Source organism: Petaurus breviceps, unplaced genomic scaffold, assembly GCF_028583685.1.
Source record: "Petaurus breviceps papuanus isolate PSGF00001 unplaced genomic scaffold, PetGlider_PUasm1.0 126, whole genome shotgun sequence".
In the NCBI taxonomy this organism is placed as follows: Eukaryota; Metazoa; Chordata; class Mammalia; order Diprotodontia; family Petauridae; genus Petaurus; species Petaurus breviceps.
The window spans coordinates 40,155,541-40,169,907 of NW_027185655.1; the positions used below are offsets into that span (position 1 = coordinate 40,155,541).

General features: G+C 42.5%; 1 protein-coding gene across 1 annotated transcript in view; it reads left to right on the top strand.

The window, feature by feature from the left end:
• Positions 1-749: 749 nt before the first annotated feature.
• The window catches only part of FAM241A (family with sequence similarity 241 member A), a 94,576-nt gene continuing 80,958 nt past the window's right edge, over positions 750-14,367 (top strand). Inside the window, exons 1-2 of the mRNA XM_069100281.1 lie at positions 750-832; positions 8,705-9,173. Coding sequence (XP_068956382.1) covers positions 750-832; positions 8,705-9,173 — 552 coding nt within the window. The remainder of the gene's footprint in view (positions 833-8,704; positions 9,174-14,367) is intronic.

Genomic DNA, 14,367 nt, shown 5'->3' on the forward strand with positions numbered 1-14,367 from the left:
ACTCAGGTTGACTCCAACACTGGTGCTCTATTCACTGTGCCACCTAGCTTCCCCTAGCTAGTTCTTCATGTTTTTTTGTGTCATGGAGCCCTTTGACAGTCTGGTAAAGCATATGAACTTTTTCCCAGAACAAAATTTTTAAATAATTGAACAAAATGCTAAATTTCAATTAGAGGTTAGCGAAAATAAAGATGTAATTTTTTTCCCCCTCTAAGTTCATGGACTCTCTTAAAGAGCCTTAAGAATATTGTATGATTTGGGGCAAATTGCTTAACCTAGAACCCTCAGACTTAGTTTCTTCCTTTTGAAAAGAAAAAATTATATGGCTCTTTGCCCAAGAGAATAATAGATCAATGAGGGGCCATCTGCAGTCATCCTGATCTGTATCTGGCCACTGGACCCAGATGGCTCCAGAGGAGAAAGTGAGGCTAATGACTTCGTACAGCCCTCCCTCACTTGAGTCCAATTCACTTGCATGTAATGACATCACCTCCCTGATGTCATGGTCCAATTTGAGAAGGATAAGCAACAACAAATAGATCAAGGTATCAAATGGAAGGCAGGGGAGACTTGAGAGGAGGAGAGGGGAGCATTCCAGTGCAGTAGAAGCCAGGGGAATGAAGCAAGTCTTTGCTAGGCTTACTAAGGTAAAACTATAAAGAATGCTGACTTCTCAGGGAGGTTAGAAGTAGAGTCATAAATAGGAATTCTTTCACATCAGGTTGAAGGGAGGAAGGATGGATTCGGGGATGCCCATGGAGAACAGTTGGTATGCCATAAAGGTTCGTGGGGGTGGGGAAGGCAACAATTGTGAAAGAAAATTCGACAATAGGTACAGGTGTTATATGAGAGGGGTCAGCCACCCCTTCTCCAACCTCTGCCCCTCACCAAGATCCATTGAATAAGGGTCTGCGGGAAAGGAGGAATAAGGGTACTATGGCAACAGAAAAGGGGAAAGAATTGGGTAAATCCTTTTAATAAAAGAATTTGTTCTGTAAAATTTAGATTCAGTCAAAAGGCCACACTTAAGAACCTAGAAGGCCACATGTGGCCATAAAACTGCATATTTCCAACGCCTAGGTAAGGCAATGGTGTCCCACCAGATAGCACTGGACTGCCAGAGGACCTTACAATTTGAAGGTTGGAGTGTCCCAAGCATTAACCCCCTGAAAATGGCAGCACTCTGGGAGAAAAGCCACATTTGTCTTAACCTACTTAGAGTTCTGCCAAAAAGAACAACTGCAGTCTGGGAATAATCTCAATTTGGTTAGTGTTAACAGGATTCCCTGTTATAATTCCCTTCTCAGTTAGAAGAAAGCAAGGGTGAGATAACAGATATAAAGCATTTTGCAAACCTTAAAGTACTACATAAATGCCATCCATTACTATTTATTATGATGATATCCAGTCTCCAGGCCCCCAGTCTAGTGATGACTTCATTTCTCCTGTATTCCTGCTGAGCTCAGAGTTTATAAAAGAATACAGTATAGGAGTGTGCTGGTGAATGTTTAGCAACATGACTTTTTTTAGCGGGGGGCAGGGGGGAAGATGTATCCACATACACTCTTAAGTTTAATCTGCATTATTTACTCTTTCCTAAGTCTGGACAAAACAACAATTCAAGCACTGATTTGTAGCTATTGATGATTTTTCACACTGAAAATTTAATAAACAGTTCTTGAATGCCAGTTAAAGCTGGCTCTAGCACACTTGGACAAAATCTCTCATGCAATTACATGGAACTCTATTAAACAAGTCTAATAAATCCTCAGTATCTATATTAAGGTAGTTTCTGATATGCTAAAAAATGGCAAACCTAAAAGTATGCTTCTATTTATTTGACTTATTGGGTAATTCTCAGTAAACCCAAGAGATACAGGAACATCTGTGCCCTCAGACTACAAACACATTGCTTCCAACTCAACCCTTGCATGGAACACCACTGTTATGAAGAAGGGGCCTGCCATGTCTACCACCAACCAAACAAGCTCCATGAGAAGAACAGAATTACCCAGACTTCTCACTGACTCTGCCTCCAGCCTGCTCTGCAGCCACAGTCCAAGGAAGTAGCCCTTGTAGAGATGTGACTTGCCAATGGTCTCTGCTGGTCTTCTCAGCAAAGACCTAGAAAGGAAGGTTCTTGGCACCAAAGGCCACTGTCAGATGGTTCAATATCAGAAATCAATATGGTTTTATTAATGGAAATTACGTTAAAGAAGACGCATTACCATTTGCTTTGTCCCTGAACCCCAAGGACTATGGGGCTTTTCCATCTGATTTGCAGCTAAAACGTCCCATATGTGTTGTCTCTCTTTAATAGAATATGAAGTCCTTGAGAGCAGCGATTGTCTTGTTTTTCTAGATCTATCCTGGAAGCTTAGTACAGCATTTTTTTTGTTCTTTTTAACATAGCAAGCACTTAATAAATGCTTTTTCATTCATTTCCTTTTCTAATGCATCTTCAGTCTCTTTTACTGGCTCCTTCCCATCTGCCTACACAGAAGCTTAGGTCACCCCAGTCCTAAAAAGAAGCCTTCCTATGTCCTTTATATACCCTCCAGCTACCCTATCTTGTTTCTCTTCTCCCTTTCACCATTAAACTTCTTGAAAAAAAGTTGTTTACACCCAACATTTTCTCACCACCCACTCTTACCAATACCACGCAATCTGGCTTCTGTTCTCAGCACATTATTGAAATTGATCCCATCCTAATGGTTAAATCCAATGACCTTTTATTCAGTCCTCATCCTCTGTGATCTCTCTTCAGCTTCTGAAACTGTGGACCCTACCTTATTAGATACTTTTTTTAATCTCCTGGCTCTAGAGACAGCATACACTCCTGGTTTTCCTGCTACCCCACTAACTGTTGGTTGTCTCTTTGCTGCCTCATCTTTTTCTTAAAACCTCAATGTGATTATCCTCCAAGATTCTGTCACTGAACTTCTCTTGTCCCTCTACAACTTTCTTCCTTGACAGTCCCATTTACTCCAAGGCTTCTACTGCAATCTTTATGCATATGGATCCCAAATCTATTTCAACCCTGACTTCTTTTTTCCATCAGCACAGAAGATTTAATATATGCAGAAGAAAATAATTACCTTTCCTCCTGAATCTATTTCTTCTTTTGAATTCAGCCAACCAGCTAGTCAATAAGTACTTATTAGGCACTGACTATATGTCAGACGTAGGGGATACAAAAGCAAACAACCAGTCCCTGCTCTCAAGAAACTCACAGTCCAGTGTGAGAGATTAAAAGTAAACAATGATGTACAAAGAAGATATATGCAGAGTAATTGGAGATAATTAACAGGGCTAGGGAAAGGTTTCTTGAATAAGGTGGAGTTTTAACTAGGACTTGAAGGAATCCAGGGAAACTAAGAGACAGAGATGAGGAAGGAGAGAATTCTAGGCATCAGGAACAGCCAGTAAAAAATTGTATTGAGTTGGAAGACGGTATGTCTTGTGTGGGAGACAAGAAAGGGCGACAGTATCACTAGATCACAGAGTACATAGAGGGGAGTAAGGTATTAGAGGACTGGAAAAGGAATAATGAGCCAGGTTATGAAGGGCTTTAAATACCAAACAGAGGAAGTAACGGTGAACTACTGGAGTTTATTGAATAATAAATGATAATGACATGGTCAAGACCAACTTAACAACTGAGTGGAGAATAGACTTGGAGAGTTGGGAGAGACTTGAGGCAGGAAGACCAGCCAGAAAGTTATAGCACTAGTCAAAGCATGACATGATGAGGGCTGCACCAGGGTAGCAATAGTGTCAGAGAAGAAAAGGCAGACTATAAGATGTTAGCAAGGTAGAATCAACATGACTTAGCAACAGATTGGATACAGAAAGTAGGAAAGAGTGAGAGACCTAGGTCTCAAGCCTGGGAGATTGAGTGTATTCTTGATGCCCTCATCAGTAACAGGAAAATTAGGAAGGGTAAGAGGACTGCCTAGACCATTGTGATAGCCTCTTTACTGGTCTTCCTGCTTCCATGCTACTAATACCTAGCCTAAATACCAAATTCTTCACATATTTCTTTCTCAGACTTCCTCTGCTCAAAAAAATCTTCCATGGTTTCTCATTGTCCACTGGGTAAAGTTTGAATTCTTTACCTGGAATTCAAGATCCCCCCAAATCTGGTACCCCTCAACTTTTAAAGCCTTATCACCTATAACAGCCCTCCCTAGATTCTCAGTGAGGTTCAGTGATCCCAAATGACAGGGTATGGGACCTGGACCACCAAATGCAACCCAGCTCCTGAACTTTCCCACACATTTTATCATATATACTCAAAAATCCTTTAAACTGTCCCTTCACTGTGGCCCCAACCCAGCTCAGCCTTTCATTCTCTGTTACCTTTGGACCACCCTAGGCTATTTCCTATCCCTAATTCCATCTAGACCCTCTCTCTGTTAACTCCAGCTCACCCTAGACTACTTGCTACTTCTAGATCACATCCAGATTTTCCCACAGTTTTTTTTATAAAATATCAACCATACCCCCATTAAATTGCTCAGATTCCTAAAATCTGGCCCACTTATATTGGTATCACAAATAGCACAGACTCACTAGGAATCTTGCCCACCCCAAATGGTGTTTTAATAACTACTTGGACTGAATAACTAATTTGGACTTTGTTTTAATAAAACTACCTGGACTGAAAAGAGGCTTTAGTGGTCGAATTCTTTCAAGGCAGAGTCTCACCCTTTTGCCCTTGCATTTTGGGGTTCCCAAGACCCCTAGAAACACAACATAGAGACCCCAAGACCCTTCCTGGGATTCTGTGAAATCAAAACCATTTTTCTAAAAATACTACAATGTTTTAACTTGTAATACAGTAAATATTGATAGATCCACATAAACAAAAGCACTTGGGGGTATTCTCAATAATTTTCATGAATTTAAGGGGTCCTGAGACCAAAAAGTTTGAGAACTGTTCTTCTGGTCAAATTAGACTCCTCCCTCTCTCTGAGTTTTCTTGTCTCAGATCTTACTCACTCTTTAGCCAACTCCTTATTTTCTTGTCAAATTCCTATATATTTTCCAAAGCCTAATTCAAATACTACTTTCCCCATGGGCCTGATCACCCTGGTTGCTAGTTTTCCCTCCCTGACATATAATATATAACTCTGGAAGATGCTGAGAGTAAGACAGACAAGATAGTGAACCATATCCCAAACTGGATCTATTTAGCCTAGAAAAAAGAAGTGGAGGGGTTAGGGTGAGGAAGCAGAGCCAAAATAATTTGGTTCAGTGAAAGGAGTAACAAACTTGGAATCACAACTTGAACATGAATCCTTGCCCTACTATTTACTATCTATAGATTCCTAGACAAGCTAGACTAAATGACCTCTAAGGTCCCTTTCAGGTCTAGATTAGACACTAACTCATGTCTTCTGGCAACTGAAGGGCTGTCATGAAAAACAAATTATGCTTGTTCTTCTTAGCTCCAAAGGGCAAAACTGAAAGCAAAGAGAAGTTTCACAGAGGAAATTGAGTTTTGTTTTCAAGAAAGAAAAAATACTAGAAATTGAGTCGATTTTCCAAAAAGGAACAGGCTGAAAAATAGTGGGATCCCTGTTAGCAGAGGTGTTCAAGCAAAGGTTGGATGACCCCTAGTGAAATATGTTATGAAGATGATACTTCTTTAAGTATTAAGCCTGGAGAACAAGGCCAGTGTACAGTTTCTGGAACAAAGAGATAAGGGTTTAGGAGGTTACACCATAGTTTCTGAAGATAAAGAGAGAACAAGGAGGATGAGGACTGAAAAGGTGGCAACTGGATTTAGCCACTATTTGAAAGGTATCTAAAGTATGTCACCTAATACTGTGAATAACAGTTTCTTGAGTTTGAACTTCATCATACTACCAGATAGGTGTCGTTTTTTTGAACATATGTAATGCGAATGTAAATTTTAAAGATCTTCCCTGCCCCTAGGCTAAAGTGCACCAGAAGCCTGGGGAGGGAGGCTTGTTTTTCAGTAGATACTTTTTGATTGGCCAGTGGGTCAATAAGGTTGTTACATTCTCTGAGCCAGGAGAAGGCTATATAAGCCCTGATGTGTAGCTTTGTTTTGGGACTCACTTTGAGAATTGTTCTGTGATTTGATCTGAATTCTGGGAAGCCGTTGTTGAGAGTCCCCCGGCTTTGAAAAACCCAGAATGTGGAAACCCAGATGTTGACTGGGTATGGATGTAATGGTTGGACAGTTTGGAAATCTGTCTACTTGATGTTTCTGTCTTGATAATTATGCCTGTATACTTTGAGGTTCGGGGTGCTGACCTTTTCTCCTGAACAAGGTAAACAATATATGTCTGACTGATTAAAGTAAGCTTGTTAACCCATTTTGAGTTGCTTTCCTTTAACAAAGCAGATCCAAGAACCTGTGGTAGCTGCAAACCCTGAGGACGCTTGGGGTGCTTGCCGCTACAACATATTAAATAGATACTCAATAGATCATTGAAACAGAGATGAAAAAGACCTGAGGCCACTTAGTCTTTTTACAGATGAGGAAACTGAGGCCCATGGAGGTTAAGTGACTTGCCCAAGGTCATCCAGGTAGTAACTGTTAGAGCCAGTATTCTTTATATCACAGCAAGAAGTCTCCAATAAATGCTTATGGCAATGAAAATGCATAGAAGATAAAGGAACTGAAAATATTTTTTAAAGTTTCAAGATCTAGAGTGAAACAAAAGAGGTTTCTTCTGTATATACATAGATATGTGATATAGACTTTTTTGTGTTAATATATCTCAAATGATCTCAAAACTGTTATGGGATGATAAAAATAATAAGTCATTGCATCTTCAAATGTAATAATGCCTCCTAAATCCCCCAGTGTGGTAATAGTTTTGCACAATTCTAATTATTTTCTCCAAATTCTAAAAGCAAGTCAGATCTTATCACAAATACAAATGATAAACCACTTTTTCAGCAATGGAATGTACTGACATCAAAAGGGGAAAAAAAAGAATTGATCCCAAAGAAACTTCTTATTTCTATGGTGGAATTAAATTATATGTATTTAATTTTGAATATACTCTTTCATGCTTTCATGACTTTTGGAAAGGAAAGGAACCACCTTTCCTCCCTTTTGTTTGATGCTAGCCAATGAAACATTCTCTACCCTCCTTCTCAAAAGAAAGATCAAGTTTTGTCTAAAGGTACATATTTGCCTACTGTGAAATTCTGTTGTTTTTAACAGCTCATTAGGCCAAGAGAAAATTGAACTTAATAATCTAATCTAAATAGCTCTGTCTCCCAACCACTGGGCTAATTCTTTGCCAACAAGTACACTAAGAAGACACCTATTAAAGAATTTTAGAGCTGGAAAAGGCCTTTAAGATCAGCTACTCTAAACCTTGATCCTGGAGTCAGAAAATCAGGATTCAATTACAACCTCTGATAGCTGTGTGTCCTTAGGCAATCAGTGTCCAGGGCATTTAAATTTTATTTAATTTTTTCATCTATAAAATGAGAGGGTTGGACAAAATGACGGTTGACGTCTCTTCCACTTTACATTTATGACCCTATGGCCCTTCTTTTTTTGATGAAAAAGCAGAAGTTCAGACAGGTGAATTCACTTGCTGGAGGTAACACAACTAGTTTAGTGGCAGAATCAAGCCTGGACTCCAGGTCCCATAACTCCATTCCAGAGCTAATTTTCTAACAGCATTCTGGTGAAGTTAAATGTTAGTGAATAGAAAAGGGAAAACAAGTCTTAAATGGGAGTGGGGAAGGGAAGAAAGCAGGGGGAGGCAAGACAGAGAGGAAGATTCTGGAGGGAAAGAAAGTGAAGAAAAAGGGGAAATGAAGGGAGTAGTGGAGGAAGAAAAGAGAAAAGGGGAGAGAGACAGGAAGAGAAAGAGAAATGCACAAAGATCAGAGAAAAGGATAGACAGACAGAAGCAGAGACAGAGAGACTAGAGTGATAAGAAAAAGAATCAGGGAAATGGGAAAGGGGAGCTATAGAAAAGGAGGAGGGAAGAGGACAAACAGGTAGAAAGATGTAGAGAGAAAAAGAAATGGGGAAACCAGGGAAAGGGGAGAGAGAGAAAGAATGAGGGTGAGAAAAAAAGAGGAGAGAGAAAAAGGAAGGGCAAGAGAAGTAAGGACAAGGGCAAAAAAAGAGAAGAAAGTAAAAAGAGGTTAAATCAGAAGCAAGAAAAGAGAAGGGGTGAAAAAGAAGAGGGAGGAAAATAAGAATTTGGAGAGTAAAAAGAAGTGAGAATAAAAATAAAAGGGAAAGTAAAAATAAGGAAGAGAGAAAAAGACCAGGAATGGGAGAGTATAAAAAGGAGCGAGGAAAAAAGAGGCGAGGGGGGAAACGAAGAGAGGTAAAGAAGGGATGAAAAAAAGAGAGGAGAGAAATAGAAAGAAGGGACAGAAAGGAGTGGAGGGAAAGGAGGAGGAGAATGGGAGGAATAAAGAGTGGGAGGAACAGAGAGAAAGGAGGGGAAGGAAGAGCTCGAAGGGGGAGAGGAGGAGAGTTGGAAAGAGCCCCCTGCAGCCACAGCCGGGACACACTGGGCACATACCTGGGCTGGGGCGGCCCTGGACCCCGCCCCCAGAGCCCCCCTTGCCCATCCCCTGTGGCCCCGCCCGCAGAGGCGGGGCGGCCGAGCTCAGGGGCGGGGCTGGCGACTGCCTAAAGGGAGCGGGACAGAGCCTCTCACTTCTGCCCCTGGGGGCCGGCCAGGCGGGGCGGGGCGGGGCGGAGCGTTGATTCCGTAAGGCGCTCCCGGGGCCCCAGAGCCGAGCCGGCGGCGCCCTCCCGCCCAACGGCTTGTCAACAGTCGCGGGGGTCCGGGAGGGAAGCCTCGGAAGCGGGCGAGGCCGTGCGTGCGTCCCGGATCCCCTCCCAGCTGGGCGGCCAGACTTGGCCCCGGGGAGGGGGCGGGATGTGTTCCACCAAGGAGCTGCTGCTCGGCACGGGCGGCGACGGGGAGCCGGACGAGGACGGGGACGGAGCTGACTCTGGGCTGGAGGGGCCGGAGCCGGGGCCGGGGCCGGCGCCCGCGAAGACGGAGGAGCCGGAGGACGGCGGCCAGAGCCTGCTGGAGGGGCGGCAGCAGCAGCAGCAGCCGAGGCGGCGCGGGCGGCCGCGGCAGCAGCAGCAGCAGCAGCAGCGTGGTCCTGGAGGCGGCGGCCAGGAGCAACCCGAGCAGGTGAGCCAAGGGGCGAGCGCGGCCGGAGCCCCCGGGGCTGCCTGCCGGCCGGCAGTGCCCGTGCGTGCCCGGCGCCGGGGGACGACCCAAGCGCAGCGCTGCTCCGCCCCGGGCGCCGGGGAAGTTTCACTCCTGGCAGGCTCTGCGCCCCGGCCCCCCGGCCTCGGACCCGGCGCCTGCCGCGGGCATGGGGGCACGCCGCTCGCTCTGCCCCTTGTCCGGGGGCCGCCCGGTGCCTGCGTCATGTGGGCAGCCCGGGAGCATCTGGGTCAAGGTGTGTGCGTGGACGGGACCGTGGAGGGGGTGCGGCGTGCCTGCCCTCCAGCGTGCGCAAAGAGGAGCGGGCAGCTCCGGGTGCTCGGGGCATCCCCGGAGCCCCAGGGCGCTCTCCTGGCGCTTGGATGCCTGCCCACCCACAGCAAGGTGCAGCGAGGGGGAAAAGTGGAGTGTCTGCACCCGAGTTCGAAGCCAGCCCCGCCACTTCTGTTTTCTTGGGCATGTCGCTGCTGCCCTCTCGAGCCTCCATTTCCTCATCGGGTAGAGGGAAGAGCATTGAGCCAAGTGATCTCAAAAGTCCCTTCTAACTCTCATATTGTGTCATTTTGTACCGTACCCTCCTCTGCAACTCTGACAGTGCATGATTCTTTGTATACATACTGTATAAGTATGGTATAGATTCTGTACACACATATACTATACATACATGGCGTGTATGCTATATGTGTGTGTGCTATACAGTATGGTGTGTGATATATATCCTATATAAAGAATCATGTGTGCATATGCAAAGTGTATGTATGTATGTATGTATACACACAGACGCAGCCCATACGTATCTGGTATGTATACAAAGAATTGTATTGTGTTTACAAAGAAATGTGTAATCATATATACTATATATGGATTGTATGCAAAGAATATACACACTATATATATACTATACATATATGGTATGTTTACAAAGAATCATGTGTATACATGCACATATATACACTATATATCATTTTATATGTGTGCACATATGTATATTGTATAGTATAGTCTGTCAATAAGCATTTATTAAGCTATTACAGTGTTCCAGGTGCTGTACTAAGCTCTGGAGAAACAAAGAAAGGTAAAGACAGCCCCTGTACTAAAGGAGCTCATGTTCAAAAGGGAGAGACAAGTGTGCAAATAATTTGTTACACAAGATATATGCAGAGTGAATTGGAGGTAAGCTCAGTGGGAAGGCACTAATATTAAGGGAGACAGGAAAGGGTTCTTGAAGAGAAGGTGAGATTTTAGTATAGACACAGACTGTAAAATGTCAAAGGGATTTGATCTGGGTGACTTCTAAGATCCTTTCAAGAGTTCTAAATCTATGTCTTTTTAAGAGTCTTCCTCTGAGGTCATTTTCATACTTACCTGTTTGAATGTTTCATCCACCCTCTACTAGAGAGGGTTAATGCCTTATAGCTGGCCTAAGTCCCTTCTGGCCAGGCTCTTTTTTCTTTTCTTTAGAATTCCAAAACAGTTGGTTACCACCTTATATGCTGCATATATGTGGATGTCTTTTGCTTTCTGTGTATGTCCCATGTTTAGCCCAGTATTTGGCGTTTAGTAGGTGCTTAATAAATGATTGTTGACTGACATATATGTGAAGACATAATCCAGTTTTCTTTCCACTTTACCAAGCAATCAGGAGATCTGGATGAGAATCCTGAATTTTCTTTACTTGCCTTGTATATAACCTTGCACAAATCACGTAATTTCTCTGGGCCTCATTTTCCTCAGAGTAAAAAGAAGCCAGCCCGATGATCTCAAAAGTCCCTACTGATGCTGCCATTCTTCAGTTCTGTATGTAATTGTATACACACTGTGTACATAGTACATAGGTACAGAAATACTGGTTTTTGTGTGTGTAAGTATGTTCAGGAGCTGAAACCACAAACAGATGCTTTTTGATATCAAGCAAGTTATTTCTAACCTCTGAAAGCAAATAGAATGGCAAGCTGATAAAGAAGAAAAAGAGAAATCGGGTTTATATTAGTATCAAAGGTGAAAAGAAACTGAGATAAGAGAAAAATGAGAAAGTGGGCAACTCCAAAATCCTTCCCAGGCTGCTCCAGTCTTCTAATATCCTCAGCATACAATCAAAGCAGGGCAAAGAAAATGAAGTGGGCAGCCAAAAGGAATGGAGCAAAATTTAAGGGGAATATTCACTAGGAAGTACAGTAATTTATAGCATGAAAAATGAACTAGCTAAGTCACCTGTGACATTAGTTGGCAGGAATATAGTTTATCGTATATTACATTTAATGATTTAGCCATTTTCCTACATATTATATGAACTCTTTGTTTACTTTACCTTTCTTTATACCCCAGCACTTATCACATTGCCTGGCACACAGCAGAAGTTAATTGCTTGGTCACTGACTGACTGACCTATGGCTTGGTGAACAGAATTGTGATATTCTGTCCTTCTCACTTGCTCTTTTCTACCCTCCCTCAGACACAAACTCCATTTCTGAAATAGTATGTATATTCCAATAAAGACAAATTATTTTAGCAGACGAAGCAAAAATCATAAAATAGATTTTTTTTTAAAGCACCTGAAAAGATGTACTATAGCACTAAGTTCAACTTTGACAACCTGGATTTATCACTGCAGACCATGGGATGACTAAAGCCAAGAACTGGTAACCAGGATGGTTCTAAAGCCCTTCCTGGCACCCTCTCTGAGTTGGTTGCACTGTGACTTAGTAACAAAAAGCTTGACTTTCTTACACCTTAATCCCCGAAATGGAAAAACAAAACCTAGGAATCAAAAACCTAATTGAAATTACTTTAGGGAGGGGGTAGGGGTTGATGTCTGAGAGAAATTCAAGTTGTGGTTTCCTAAATAAATGATCAGATGAATCTGAAGTGTTGGATAAGAGCTAACATTTATACAGGGCTTTCAGGTTTGCAATGAAGCACTTGTCTCACCGGACCCTCATAACTCTGTAAGGCTGGTGCTGTTATCCTAATCCCCGTTTTACAGATAAGGAAACTGAGGTAGAAGGAGGTTAAGGTACTTGCCCAGGATCATGCAGCTAATTAATATCCTAAACAAAGGTCTTTATGATTCTGGTAGGCTAGCTACCACTTCATTTAGCTTGCAGTTCTTACAAGGTCAGCTTGTTGCCCATATAGGTGAGTCCTCATTTGTGGTCCTTATGTCCTTAAAATTTATTTGTGACAAAAAAAAAGAAAAAAGCAGGAGAGGAATGGAATATGCTTAGTAGTATTAGAGATTTTGTATATATCATTATAAGAAATGCATATTTTTCCTTCATTTTATAAATGCAAAGTTCAGTTTCCTATAGGCTTTTGAAAATATAAAGAAATGATTTGAATTGGCAGCTGGAAGAAAGTGTTTAGCCAAGCCCACTAGCACTTTACAGTACTGTGTAGTTGGAAACTACTCTGGAGTCATGATTGATTTACTCAATCAATATTACAGCTATATCAATACTATTCAATACTTCTTAGTCAAGGAGCCCAGAACATTAAAATTCATTGAAGTTAGAAAGTACATTCATTCTTAGCAAACAAAAATAAATTCTAGAGGAAAAACAACTCTTTTTTACAAGCTATTATCATCATAAAGACGTTTTATTGTTGTCTTATCATGAAAATGTAATTTATAACTTCACCTGTTGCCTGTAGAAGGGATAATGACTATAGCAGAAAATTGGTAACCAGGACAGTTCTGAACAGCCACCACCACCTTCCCTCCCTCTTTTTCTGGTATCCTTCTGCTGACAGGCAAGCAACAAGTACTTACTACATGGTGGGTACTGTGTTGGCCACTGGGGATACAAAATGCAAACAAAAAGAAAGACGGTTTCTGCCCTCCCTCTAATGGGAAAAGACAGCACATACAAGATTGCTGAAAAGGATGGAAGGAGAGAGTGGGAGGATAAAGGTCCAGAAGGTACCCGTAGCAAGGGCATTGTGGCAAAGTCCAGAGAGTCAGAAGTGCAACTGGAAAGGGAATGAAGGATGGCAGGCCTAAGCCCCTTAACAAAAGCTAGACTCCAGAAGGAGCTCACCAGTGGCAGAAAGGGTCTGAGCAGAGGTATAATCCAGGGGGAGAAGGCAGCCAAGGCACATGGTAGAAAACTCAGGAGAGCCAAGTAGCTAAAAAAGCTTGACTTCCTTATCCCTTGATTCCCTGAAATGGAAATGAAGCAGTGTTGGGGGGTACTCACTATGAAATGATTTAATTTTGGAAAGCAGTGAATAAAACACAAAAACAGCCCGGAAAATGATTTAGTTTGTTTTTCTTTTTTTCAATTCCCAATTGGGTTCCATCAGTTGAGGAGAATGAGCTGAATTGCACTTGGAAAGTACTTTTCATGAATCCCAAAGCTGTTCACTGACAAAAAAAGCCCATCTTTTTTAAAACCAGAGCTCTCCCTATGATGCCTTTTTGACTGTGAAACATGGAACACTATTGTGAAATCTCCAAAGAATCAGAATTATGCTTGACCCAAAGGTCAATGGATGACTGGAAGTAGGCTGCGGTAGCAACATATTACCAGTGATAGCATACATGCAAGAAGTGGTATAACACAATACAGGAGTATAAAGGCAATTCATAAGAAAAGGAAGTAGGCCATTCAGGGGATAACAAGAAAGTAGAGCTGCCTTGGTGCTACCCTGGAAAAAGGCAGGCTGGCTGGGTAATTCAATCCTCTTTGCTGTTGAGTCATTTTCAGTCGTGTCCAACTCTTTCTGACCCCGTGTGTGGTTTTCTTGGCAAAGATACTAAAGTCGTTTGTCATTTTCTTCTCTAGTTCATTTTACAGATAAGGAACCCGAGGTAGACAGTGTTAAGTGACTTGGCCACAGTCACACAGCTAGTTAAGGGTCTAAGGACAAATTTGAACTCAGGAAGCTACGTCTTCCTAACTGCAGGCCCAGCCCTCTGTGCACTGCACCACTTACCTGCCCCAAACTCTCTATGGAAGATTATTTTTCGGATGGGATTCGTTCAGGATGTTGTAGTTGTTGTTTGTCGTTGCTCCTTCCTTCTTGAAGAGGACCAGTGACATCACAGGTAATGTCTTGATTTGCAAGTGAATTGGATTTAAGTGAGCTGTGCAAAGTCATCAGCCTCACTCTCTCCTCCAGAATCAATCCAAGGCCAGTAGCAAGATGTAGGTCA